Genomic DNA, 12,914 nt, shown 5'->3' on the forward strand with positions numbered 1-12,914 from the left:
GTGGAAAGTCTCCTCTTCTGGTCTAAGTCTTTTCCTGCGACTGTAGGAGACGAGCCCAGGGACGCAGAGTTCTCTGGAGCCAAAAGAGCCCCGCGGCAGGGACACCCATCGCCGTGCCGGGCCCCGGGGCAGAGGACCCTCTGCGGCAGCAGGTTCCCGTTTGCCCGAGCCCTGCCCCGCGGCAGCCGCCCCTTCCCCTGCTGGGGGCGGGCGGCGGCAGCGGCAGCGTTAGGACCCGGCGGCGGCCGCGGGGCGGGGGGGGAGCGCAGCCCGGCGGTTGTTTACCGGGGAGGGGAGTGCCGGGGCAGGTCTCGCCGCGGCGCCGAGCGGAGCCGAGCTGCGCGGCCGGGCTGGCGGCGGCTCCTCGCCCTCCGCGCCGAGGATGCTGCCCGGGGCCCCGCGGCGAGCGCTGCGCGCTGTGCTGCTGCTGGGCTCGCTGCTGCTGGGGGCCGCCCGCGGCGCCGAGGGTGAGTGCCGGCCCGGCTTTGTGGGGGACAAAGGCCGGTCTCGGGAGGGGGAGCACCCCCGTGGGAAAGGCGGGGGCCGCGCTGGGGAGCGGCTCGGAGCGGCGGGGGCTGCCCGGGCCGCCCGCAAGGCTCGGCTCGGCTCGTCTCTCCGCAGAGTGCCTCCGCGGCAACGGCGCGTCCTACCGCGGCAGCCGGCAAGTGGCCTCCGGCGGCGCCCCGTGCCTCAACTGGCTGACGGTGCGGAGCGGCCCCGGCACCGCGCTCCCGGCAGGTGGGTCCGGGCCCGGGGACCGGCGGGGGGCTCTCGGGGGAGCGGAGGGCGCCGCGGCCGCGCTGACGGCCCCGCTGCTCTCTGGCAGTCGATGAGGACCACAACAGCTGTAGGAACCCGGACGGCGACGCCGCGCCCTGGTGCTACATCCGAGGCGCTGCCGGGACCCCCGAGCGGCGATCCTGCGACATCGCCCAGTGCTCAGGTAAGAGTGGCCGCTGTCGCCCCCCCCCACTCTTTTCCTGCCCTCCCTGGCGTGCCCCCTACCGCGGGGAGCTGGTTTGACACCAGGGTGGGGTCCCCGATGCGCACAAACAACCCCGGGCTACGCCAGCACCTCCCTCGGAAACACCGCGTACCCAGGGCTCCCCTCCGCCCCCGCCTGTCTGTGCACATCTGCCTCCCAGCTACGCCGCGCTCCGCCCCGAGAAAATGGCTTTTCCATTAGTGCCAGAAAAGGCCTGTGAAAAGCCCCCAGCCCCCCGTAATTCACTTATTCACTGTAGCGCTCTCTAGCTGTGTTGCAAAAGGCTGAGGTGTGGGCAGGCTGTTGCTGTGGGACATGGTACAGCTGACTAGAGAGGCTTCCTGCTGTTAAAGGATCGCCAGTGGGGATTGAGTATGGGGTGCAGGGGAAGAATGTGGAAAAAATGAGAACTAGAAGGGAGGACAGTAAGAAATGGAAACACTGGATTCCTCCTGTATAGTCACATTGAGAAATAGTTTGCCAGAAGAACTGTAGCTGAAGCCTGTTTCAGGGAGAGGAGGTGTCAGTATTGACTGACACCAGAGTAACCACTTGGGGTTTTTTTGAACTGTTTACTATTTTCTGAGCCCTGCAAGATTTACTCACACCACTGTCCCTTGAGACTGCTATCCTTGCATATCAATACTTTTCCCATGCACATTCACCCTTCCCCTTTTTTTCACTTTGCTCTTTTTTTGCCTGTTTTTCCCTTAAGATGAAACAAATAAAATGTTCTGCTGCCAAGATCCTTACTCAAAACACTCTTGCAGCTTTAGGATCAGAAGAATTACCTGACCTTTCAGCCATTTGTATGTTTAATAGGTTTCATATTTTTGCATCAGAGTGGGCACCTTTTCATGGCCCAACAGTTCAGTTTGGTTGAGTTGCCTGGGTTGACCCTACGTGAAGTTACTGTCTGAAGTTACCCTGATTTCCTGTCTCTGACTCCCTTCTGTACTTCCATTTCACATTCCACCGAGGACTCAAAATGGCTGCAGGTAGAAAATCCACATGGAGTTATTGCCTGCTGTGGGGGGAGATGCAGGTGGGATGTTTTCAGGTGTGGATGCATACTGTGAATAGCATTTCCAAAAAGGAGGAGCTTTGTGTAGAACAGGTGATAGATACCTACTTTACACTGTCACAGCTTTTACAGTGCTGCAGCTTCTATTTAAACTCTATGTCATGAAAGAAGGAGCTACCTTGACTATCTTTCAATGCTGTTGATGAAAAAGAGCACTGATAAAAACCAGGGCTGGGAAGGAACCCGTATCCTTTGGTGCCTTTTCTAGGCCTTGGCTGAGGAGCAACTTGTCCTTCTTAGTCAGTGGCTGTGCTGCCTAAGGGCTGCTCTGACTTAGCCTGTCCAGTGGTGTCTCAGACTATCAGAGTTTGGTACACCACTGCAAAGAGAGGCTGGGGCAGAATATCCCCAGATTGCTTTCACACCAGCTGCAGCCTCCTGTCAAACTTGCTGTGTCAGGAAGATTGAGGTAGAAGAGAGGTAAATAGGCTCCTGGGAGATTTGAGATGGAGATTCTCATAATCTTGTTCACGTCTGTTCAGCATGATTGAAGCTGCAGCCTGTATATCGATCTATACACTAAATGAAGTCATTGTGCATCCTCTGGACTCATGCCTTGAACTTGGGTTTCATTCTGCTGTCTGACTCTTCTCGTGTGTAGTGGTGCCTTGGACTCTTAGTTAAATAGGTTCATGTTGAAGGAAAATGGGGGGAGGAGTACATTTCTTGTTTACTTTGGAAGAATTTCTGGCAACAACTTAAGGAGGAACAAGTGTTTTTCAGTGTGCTTTGGAGGCAGTTCAGTGATACCAGTCTAGAGCTGTTCCACTCTCAAGACACATGTTGTTTTGAAGTACTCGTAAGTGCTTGGTATGTTTGTATATATATTTTTTCCCCCTCTCAACAGATGCTACAGCTACCACAGCCCCAGCCCCTACAGCAGAAGATGGTACATCCCAGGAGGGTGAGCAGGTGTTTGAACCAGCTGATACTTTGCCCTCCCGGAGCGAGGCAGCCGCGGTGCAGCCCGTCATTGGCATCAGTCAGAGGGTACAGATGAACTCCAAAGAAAAGAAGGACTTAGGGACACTAGGTACAAACCCAGGACCATGTGATGGATCCACTCCTGCAATTCTGGCAGGACAGACCTGTTTTGACACTCTGAAAGCAACATTATAGCTGGATCTGCTGCCTCTAATTTTGGCTCTTTCCTTCCTCTTTTCACAGGTTATGTGCTGGGGCTGATCATGATGGTGATAATCATTGCCATTGGGGCTGGCATTGTCGTGGGATACATCTATAAGAGGTGAGTGGCTGTTCTTTGTTCAAAAACTGGTGTATATAGAGCAGGAATGTCTGAGCACCTGCAGAGCCAACCAGATCCCAAGGAAATGGGACAGAAGTATATGTTTGGACGTTCAGCAGGTTTGCTTGTCACACTGAGGAAAGAACTACTGAAGAGTTAATTCTGTTCTTCTCCATTTCCCCCATTATTATGATGTTCTGTCTCACTTAAAGTTTCAAATTGCCCTCTTTAATATCTGGGGAGGTTGTGTGTGCATGTGCACCTTGATGTGGCTTTTTCAGATGTATCCAGGAGAGCTGGATTTTGTCAGAACTAGAAAGAGCAGATTCCAGGTGCCCTCACAGGAAGTTTCTTTTGATCAGAAAAAGAACAATTCTTCTAGCAGGCCACCTGTTCCCCTTATTTCTCTAGTCTATCTTTAGAGGAAAAACAATTGGTTTGTTTTTTTTTTCCAACTCAGGCATTGTGTCTTCTGAAGCTGACTATCAGGTAGCACTTTTTATTTGGTTAAAGTTCATTTTAGCAAAGCTCTTGTATATTTTAGAGTCACTTTTGATTTGGACTTCACTTACTATTTCTTCAGCCACTTCACTGTGTTGGGCAGAAATGTTTCTATAGCTCAGCAGAGTTTGAGGGTAGTGGCAGTAGCAAGCTGCTTAGTTTTAAGAGAAGAGGGCAGGATTAACAAATAGCAGTGATTGTCCCTGCAGCAAGCAAAGGCCCAGGCTCCCTCCTCTGGGAGGGTTTGTTCTGTGTTTTGGCTGTTTGACAACAGTCTGACACAACCAAGCAGAAGGAGCCCTTTCCCAAGCTGGGACATGTCCTTATGTAAGTGTTTATAATAAATGCTGACAGAAAAAAAGGCAGAGGGAGGAGTGTTACATAAGGGGCAAAACACAGAGTGCTGCTTGTCGAGGAATCTGATTTGAGGTGTCACTTCAGAGAACGCTGTCTTGTGTGCTGGCAGGAATGGCAGCCACTGCTGCATGCTTGTAGGCAGCTTTGAAAAGCAGCCAAAATGCTGACAGGAAACCCCAGCAGCTCTGCCTGCTTGAGATCACGAGCCTCAGGAGGAGCCTGTCCCACCTCTCTCCTGTCCTCAGTGGGAGGAAGCAATAGACCAATGTTGGGCTTTGTCCAAATGGGCTTCTCCAGTCACAGAGAGCTCACAGCAGGGCTGTAGTGCAGGTTTACTGTCTCCTTGCCTTGATCTCAAAATTGCATGTGCAAGCTGGCAGGTTTGGGTAGTAGGTGTGGTGAGAAACCTTTAATGGGTTTAGTAGTTTTTGGTATACACAGCTCTTCTGGAGACAACGTGCTATTAATGCCAAATCCATTTTTAAAGCAAGGCAGTTCTTCCGCAGCACAAATTACAGAGGTGTTCCTTCCCTTAGCAACAGGCTGGAGACTGAGGTAAGTTTGAGGAGCTGGTTGTGGCATTAAACTGTTATAGCTGCAGTGGCAGAAAGCAGGGTCAGCTCTGAAGTCAGTTTTAATACTTTCTGGACAGCTTAATTTGCTGCAACAAAAGGCAGAAGCTGTCAGCACCTCCAATATTTGTTTCAGATGAAGCAGGTTCCAGAAGCTCTTTTCCACAGCAGTGGCCTCTGCACTGTCTCACTCCTCCCCTGGGCCTGCAGAAGGCAGTGCTGTGGGTCTGTAAAGGATAAGAAAACATATGGCAGCTCTGTGGTTTGAAGGAGGGGCCTGGCTTTACAGTCATTTATCTGCAGCAATGTCACTGAATGAGCCAGTTTGAGGGAGGGACAGACTTCACTTGGCTGCTTGTTTTTCAGAGATGCTCAGCTGTGGTCCTCTGCTTACGGTAGGGAGTATTTCTGGCCCTTTTATACACAGCAGAAACCTCTGTTTATCTTAAAGAGCAGAGTCCCTTCTTTTCTACTCTATCAGCTTTACCAAGACTCTCCCCCAAGCAGCAGCACTCACCCCACGTGTATGTTTTGGTTTTTGTTTTATTGCAGGGGGAAAGACCTGAAGGAGAAGCATGAACAGAAGGTTTACGAGCGCGAAATGCAGCGCATCACGCTGCCGCTGTCGGCGTTCTCCAACCCCGCGTGCGAGCTGGTGGACGAGAACACCATCGTGGTGCACACCAACCAGACACCCGTGGAGGACACACGGGATGGCAGCGGCCCCCTCATGGGGCAGGCAGGGACCCCTGGTGCCTGAGCAGCTCAGGCAGGAGCTCTACAGGCTGAGAAAAGCCTCCAGTTTCCCACTGAGTGCAGGGGTTGCGTGTGTTCATTTCTATTTTGTTTTCTTTTTGATGAACGCCGGATGAAGGTGATTATGGAGGAACAGAACAATGGGCTATTCATCATCTGTTTGAGGGGCACCATTCAGTGCATGACCAGCTGGGGACTGGTGTGGTAGACCCTGCTGCTTCCTCCCACCTATCTCCATGGTGTGCCAAGGAGCTGGGAGGGATGATGGGCCAGGCTTACAACTGGCCACAGATCCCATAGCCCAGAGTGTGGTCGTGGCTTCCTCTTTTTCTGTTCTTTTCCTATTTAATGGTGTGCACTGTTACTTAAGTTTCAGCCTGGAACCTCAGGAGAGAACAGTACTGCAGGGACTGAGGGGAGCTTCATGTCAGATTTAACTAGATAATTACACTCTGATTGTAGTTCCTGCCTTTTTGCTTTAGTGGCTGAGAGCTGGAAGCACTGTCCAGAATCCTGCTACTGGATCAGTTTTTTTTCCAAGGAAGAGCTTATTTGAGGGATGTCTTTGGCCAGAAGCAGTATGTTTAGCCCCAGTGCTCTCCTCAAGCTCTTGACAAATCCAGGTCTTCCAGGGCTGAGGCCACTTCTCCGTTCTCCTGTGGTGCTACATGCACAGCCACAGTTGTAGGTGTCCAGGAGGGTCTGTCTGTGCCTCCTGCTCACTTAGACAGATCAGGAAAGCAAGGACGAGTGGTAGATAGTTGTGGAGTGAAGAAAAGAAACTGCCCTTCAGTTCCTTACAGCAGGTTAACCACTGAGGATAGGTAACTTCCTCTTTTGAACTCCCTTGGCTTCCTACAGAGCCAGTGCTGTGGGACTGTGGGCCACGGAGTGGCCAAGCTGTGGAGGTCACCCTGATCACACTGCAGCAGCTCTGGCTCTAAGGGCAGGATGGGGCAGCTGTTTCGTAAGATCCTGAAGTTCTGGCGTGTCTCCTGGCCCAGCCTCTGTCACACACTCAGCTTGTGCAGCAAGACTACTTACTTACAGAGCCTGGTCCTATTAGAGAGGTTTTGTAACAACTTTTATTAGCATTTCAGGGGGTTTGGAAGGGATGGTTGCTGCAGTGTCTCCCTAATGGCATCAAGGCAAGGCCAGTTCAGGGAAACATCTGTCCCTGCTTCAGGGATTCAAGCCATTCAAGTAAGTTTTCTAGCCATCTGCTTTTTAGCTGTGGGCATAACAGGGAGCAGCACTTGGCAGCAGGGGTTTTAGTGTTAATGTTTGATTCAGAAAAGGGAAATATTTTATTTTTAAATGCCTTTGAATACCATTTCTTTGTAAAATGTTTTAAATACCTCATTATAAGGTAAAGACTGTGCTAGCTTGTATTAAAGCTTAAAAGAAGAATGCTCTGTAGAGCTGTCTGGACTGTGGCTCATCTGTGCATTCCTCCTGCCAGAGCAGCATCCTTTGCCTTGTTTCAGACTGTGAATTGAGGAGAAGGGAAGATGCTACTTCAGTTTGCCAGGCCCAAAGGTAAACCTGCACTCACCAGCACTGACAAGGGGCATGGAGCTTGTCTCCCTGGTGCCAGCAGCTGCTCTCAGACTGTGACTGTTCCTAAAAAGCAGCTGTGAGGGGTGTGAGCTGCGGGTAACCTCAGCAGGCTGGACCATGGGAACACACTTTTGGTTACAGCCCCTTCCTGCACTGACCTGGGTCAGTCCTGCTTTGGTGCTGCTCAACAGCAACTCCATCCCTGAGAAGTGCAATGGAGAGAGAGCACAGCAGGTTACAGGAGGTACTAACAGGGCCAGCATTTTTGTTCACTTGTTGTCTTAACAAATGGCCCCTGAACTATATATTTCAGAGTAAGATGTTTCCAAGAACAGGCTATATTTTTATCCCTGCGTTAGGAAAGGAAAATATAGAGAGGCTCCATGATCTGCTGCCTCTCGTCCACCCTTAAAAACCAACCAATGAAAGAAGAGAACTAAACTTCTTCCCTTTCCCTCACTCCAGGTAAATAGTCCTCCAGAGCACTGCACTGCGATTCTGCAGTTCTGTGAGTGTGGCAGAGTCCATTGACTCAAAAAAGAGTGTTCTAGCTGGTACCTCATCTGGGCAGTGCTGGTGTTGCCATTTTGTGACAACAATAGAAACTCGAGAAAGTTACAGCTTCCGGCTTTATTTAACACAGAGACCACAAAATCTTGTTCTCAACAGCATACAGTTACTGCTTTTTAATTTAGCTAGAACGTGGAGCTGTGCAAATCACAGTTCATAAACCCCACCCACACATCACCAGGACTCTCCCTTCAGGGGTCCCCTCACAAACCAGCCTGGAAGAGGGAATGAAAGGGCAAATCCTGTTAACAATCCTGGATCCACTGGACCCAGTTTAGAGAGGCTCCTGCCTGACTCACAGCACAGGGAGTCCCCAGTGTTTCTAAAACACCACTACACAGACTAAAACCACCCCCCTTGCATACCTGATGTCAGTTGATGGCTGGTCCCATGTTATTTTACATAATACTTTAAACTCATGGGTAGGGGGAGGGAACCAAAGTAACAGCAAAGACTATCACCCACTCCCCTCCATTCACTGCTGAAGGGAGGAGGAGGGAAAAAGGAGAAATCCAGTTAAACCGTGATGTTTGTGAGACTTAGGAGCAGAACCTGATCCAGCTTTTTGTTCAGTTCTGCCAACCATGTGAGCTACTGCAGCAGTAGCTTTCTTCCTTCCTTCTCCCACCAAGGGACGAAGAAGAGAAGTACTGGAAGAAAATACACCCCTACCCACCTCCCAGTGACTCCAAGCCCTTTTTTTACCCCTCGCCCCCCCTCCCCCAGAGCAGGGAATGACCCTGAGGAAAATTTCTGTTTGGAGAATCAGCTCAGGTGCTGCAGCAGCAGCTGCAAGAAGGACCTTCAAAGGGAGCAACTTGCACAATCTGTGGGAAAGGATGAGGTAGTGGCAACTGAATTATTCTTCAGCTGCCACTGCAGGGAGGATGGGACATTCTCCAGCACTTTTCTATTCATGACAAGTCCATCCTTTAGTTAACCTTGGGCAAGTCCCCTTTTGCCATTGTCCATGCCCAAGGTCTGGGCCACTTCAAACCTTTGGCTTTTTGACAAGCACCTTCTGCCGCCGTTTCTGTCACCTCACATCCACAGGCCAAGAGCTCAAGCACTCAGGAATGTCCACACCCGGTGCCTAGTGCAGAACTACACATTCAGGTCCAATACTTTAACTTAGGTTAAGGTTTTGGGCAGGCAAACTCACTGCAGGCTCAGGGTCTGAAAATGCTCCAGTGGCTCATTTGCAGCCTGCCTCATTTGCCGTCAGGAGGGGCAAGCAGAGCTCAGTCTTAGTGTTTCTAGGCAGGCTTTTGGAGGTATTCAGAGACAGAGGAGGAATAAAAACCCACAAAACCAAAACAACAATTCATATGTGCTTCCCCAGAGACGTATTTCAGGAGAGCTGCCCAATTCCTGGGGCTTTTATCTCCTTCCTCTGATGCATGTCAGAGGCCAAAATCTCAGTGGGTTGTTCTGGGAAACACATGCAAATACATACATGTGCTGTCCTGGTGGGACACGTTGCTGGATGTCCAATTTCCCCACCATTCTGGGCAGGGCAGTCAGTGGGAGAAGCTGTTCCAGAAGTGCTGGTCCTTACCAGGAGAGTCTCCTATAGCAATTCCCTCCCTGGCAGACAGGCCAGGGTGGCTTCACAGCTTGCAGCCAAGTTCTAAGGCACCACAGTAAAGAAGCCTGAAAAGACCAGAGAAATATTTCTCAAGCCAGAAAAGTAGTGTTGAGCGGCTTTCCTAGGTGCAGCTGGCAGGAAACAATCTTTTTTGCTTCTGAAACACGCCAGAAATCCACAGTGAATGAGGATATCCAAGAGGAGGGAAGCTGGCTGGGGAGAGAGAGGCAGTGCAGCAGATGCACAGTGTGGTGCCCCGTTAATGCCCTGGAAGTGGCTGAAGTGCATCTCCCTCCCTGACGCTCCTCCCAGCTCCAATGGAAGTGATGCAGGCAGCAGGACCAGCAAACTAAGTTGTGTTTTCAGGTAGCTTGTCACGGTTCAGTCCATACTGCACACTCACATTGTGGTCCAGCTCCTCTAGCTCAGATGGAAGGGGAATGGCAAGTTCTCCCAGGTACAGAGAGAGAGCTTCAAAGGAATCTTCCAGCTTGGAAAAAGGGGGCCTGGAAGCAGCAGTAAGGAAACATGAGTAGGAATAAGGAAGCAGAACAACATCTGGAAAGGCTAAGCTAGTTGTCCATCCAGGTCCCTGTACTATGTACAGAGTGGTGAACAGGGCCATGATTCCACCCACCCCCCCCCCGATTCAGCTTCCAAGACTGCAAAGCTCTCATCTGTCTGGGCTACCCATTTTTGTGACCAGGGAGGTCTGGCTCTTTGGAACCTACTTGGCAGCAACACTGTTCTGAAGCTACAAGTTTCATAACTGAAATCAAATCAAGTATTTACCTTACTGTCAAAGTCTGCCCCTACTCTTTGTACTTGAGAAATCCTGAACAATCATTCCTCCTTTACTCTCTCCGTCTTGGAGTTGTTTCAGCATCTCCACCATAAAACAGTCTCTCTCCCACACTGTTGAGCTTCAAGTCTTTCCCTCATGGAAGCCTTTGAGCATTCCCATAGAAGGCTGGAGCTGCCCCCTGTGCAGTCCTTCCACTATAGGAACCCAGACACATCCTGCAGGCTCCTAAAGAGGAGTCCTCCAGACCCCAAACCTACCTGCTCTCTGGTTCCAGTCTGCAGCAAATAGCAGCCAGAGGGAAAAAGGCTGGAGGACAATCAGCAGGAACAAACTTCTCCCAGAACAGTTTGACATTAAGGCCAAAATCCAGTGTGCGTGGGAGACAGTCTGGGTCAGCATAAACCTGGCCTATGATCTAGGGAAAAATGAGAGAAGCACTTAAGTACTGCAACAGTTCCAGAGAGTTAGCAACCAGGGAACTTCTGCATCAGGCAGGGGCTCCTTCAAAATATTATGGTGGAAACAACAGAAACACTGTTCTTCCTTCCCAATGAAGCCACTAGCTCATGGCACTAGGTACAGACAAACTTCACTGGAATCTTTTTCAAGACCTGGTGATGTGTCTATGACTGTTAAAGAAGTTCTAGATGCCTTCTCCTTCTGCCCAGGGTCTCTCTGCCAGAAGACACAGCATGATGTGCCCCCTCTCAGGGAGCTCCACAGTGTCTTGCAGGTGGGGATGATGCAGCCCCTCCTGACTGCAGGTTATCAAGGCAACCTGCATCACCATCCCATCCCCCCTCTAACCATCTTACCACACCATCAGCAAAGCCCCCAGGTACAGAGTCTGTCCTAAACAATGCTGGGAAGCCAACAGCAACTCTGATTTGTTCTGCCAGTGACAAACTGAACCCCCACCACAGCCAGAGGGCTGGGACAGCCAAGAAAAACCATACCTGACACCCAGGAGGCTGCAGGTAAAGGAGGGCCAGTAAAGAGCTGGGTGGACAGGGAAGCCCTGCCCCAGAATTGCCCCAGTGCTCACCACCTCCTGCACCAGTGTAGGAGGGAAGGAGCCCTCAGCAGAGAGCTGTGGGCTCATCTGGACTCACAAGGTCAATACAAACGTTCACATGGACAGAGCAGTAGGTTTAAAGCCTCATCGAGTACCACAGAAGGGGTGTTATTTATAACCACCCAGGCTTTTCTATGCCAATAACTCAGCATGACAGCCACATCCTGTAACTAGACAGAAACACCCATTATGTATTTTGGCAAGTTTATTTCCTTATCTGTTTGAGTGTTTAATTTTAATTATTTTTTTTAGCATCATTGTTTTGGTGACAAGGAGAATGTTCATATGCTATTACCATTTTATTTGTCTTTTTTTCTAGATGAAACAATTGTTTTAATCCCACCTACAGATTTTTCAAGTTCCTAAATCTATCACTCACAACCACAACATTCTCTGAGAGGAGGGCCCAGTGTAAACAGAGCTCCAGATGAGGCCACAAAGATTTATGCACAGGCATTTTCTTTGTCCCCTTCATCCAAAAATGAAACTGTGCTGGCATCCCCTGGTGTTCCTGCAACTGCTGTGTTACATATAACACCCCACCTTTCATCTGTATTTCCATTATCATACACACTTTTTAAACTGAAAATACCTTGCAGATTTCAAGTGCTGCTTTTTGTTCTGCAGATAGAAAAGCCTGATATAACAGTCAGACTCTGCGTTGGCTCAGAAATAAACTAAGCCAACAGACTTCAGGGTGCAAGCTTCATTAATCGACCTGTAAAGAGGTTTTTGTTTCCACTTCTTTGAAGTGAAGTGCCATCCCCAGTGGAGGCCCTGAATTTGCTGAGATTATGCAGTTGATTGTTCTTCTAATCAGGCAGAAAAAGAAAAAAGCATCGCAGTTCTAGGGAATACATCAACTTTCAAATGGATATCAGGCTCAGTCAGAACCTGATGACTTTTTTTACAGTTTCTCTCAGTCCAGGAAGAAACTGGGACCAGAAAACTACAAGACAGTTATCTTCTGTGAGGAAACAGAAGCAGGGTAAGCTTGTTCTCCCAGTCTAATTCACTAATAATGTGTTGTTGGGTCACAGGCTGCACACTCAGATGCAGAGATCTGGGTAATGCCATGTGTGCACAGAGATAGAGACAAGGTCCATTAAAGGTGTCATGCAATATTCTTGTCTTACCTCACAGAGAACAATCCCAAATGAAAAAATGTCCACCATCTCATCGTAGCTCTGTCCTGTAGGAAACATGAGACATTCAGCTCTGTAAAGAGAGAGTTACCCATCGAGCTATTTCAGGAGCTACCAGTACAAAGCTTAACTAAGACTATTCCCTGGAGGGCCCTAAAAGAGGAGACAAAGCAAGGCTTAAACCTGAGCAGGATCGGCAACCCCAAGATGTGTACATACCAACTGCACTACACTGCCATTACAGAGTTTAAGCCTGATTCTCTCTTGTACTGGGCAATTACAGGATAACACATTATCAGGTCTGAGCAAATGCGAAGAGTGACTATAGAAAGCTTCTGCCCATTTCGATTGATTGCTGTTCTTGTGCATCTCTACAGTGCATGGAGCCAGTGCTCGGCTTCCCCAGCAGGCAGCGAGTCCCTGCTGCAGTGACTGCAGAGATAATAAATTACACACCAGCAGCACTTTGATCCTGGAAAGCTGGCAGGCTCCAGCATGCCATGCTCTGCTTACAGACACACCCCTCCCAAGCCAGGAGCTGGTAAACAGCCTTGCTTTCAGAGGTGATGTCAGACTATGCCTTTGCTGCTCTCTTGGCAAATGCCAGGACTGAGACAAACTCTGAGAAGCAGCCTCAGACTCCTTTAGGGCTGGAGACCTTGAGGAAAGG

General features: G+C 49.9%; 2 protein-coding genes across 6 annotated transcripts in view; one reads left to right on the forward strand and one right to left on the reverse strand.

The window, feature by feature from the left end:
- The first annotated feature begins 358 nt into the window (after nt 1-358).
- Nucleotides 359-6,913, forward strand: PIK3IP1 (phosphoinositide-3-kinase interacting protein 1). The gene is made up of 6 exons (XM_083874002.1): nt 359-467; nt 622-738; nt 827-943; nt 2,917-3,102; nt 3,237-3,315; nt 5,298-6,913. Exons 1-6 carry the CDS (start codon nt 383-385, stop codon nt 5,503-5,505), a joined length of 792 nt encoding a protein of 263 aa, XP_083730128.1. The 5' UTR covers nt 359-382; the 3' UTR covers nt 5,506-6,913.
- Nucleotides 6,914-7,679: 766 nt separating this feature from the next.
- Nucleotides 7,680-12,914, reverse strand: part of LIMK2 (LIM domain kinase 2) — a 30,846-nt gene continuing 25,611 nt past the window's right edge. For all 5 annotated transcript variants that reach the window (XM_083874141.1, XM_083874139.1, XM_083874138.1 and 2 more), the window contains 3 exons: nt 12,236-12,291; nt 10,282-10,439; nt 7,680-9,725 (listed from right to left, as the gene is read on the reverse strand). In XM_083874141.1, the coding sequence (XP_083730267.1) occupies nt 9,569-9,725; nt 10,282-10,439; nt 12,236-12,291 (371 nt within the window). In that variant the 3' untranslated portion in view covers nt 7,680-9,568. The remainder of the gene's footprint in view (nt 9,726-10,281; nt 10,440-12,235; nt 12,292-12,914) is intronic.

This window comes from Zosterops lateralis (assembly GCF_965231275.1).
Source record: "Zosterops lateralis genome assembly, chromosome: 17".
Taxonomy (NCBI): Eukaryota; Metazoa; Chordata; class Aves; order Passeriformes; family Zosteropidae; genus Zosterops; species Zosterops lateralis.

Excerpts from the sequence above, each read along its gene's own strand:
- PIK3IP1 (XM_083874002.1), top strand. The coding sequence starts at position 383 with ATGCTGCCCGGGGCCCCGCGGCGAGCGCTGCGCGCTGTGCTGCTGCTG. Across the intron at positions 739-826 it reads CGGCACCGCGCTCCCGGCAG|TCGATGAGGACCACAACAGC; the intron begins GTGGGTCCGGGC and ends GCTCTCTGGCAG. Across the intron at positions 3,103-3,236 it reads GAAGGACTTAGGGACACTAG|GTTATGTGCTGGGGCTGATC; the intron begins GTACAAACCCAG and ends CTCTTTTCACAG.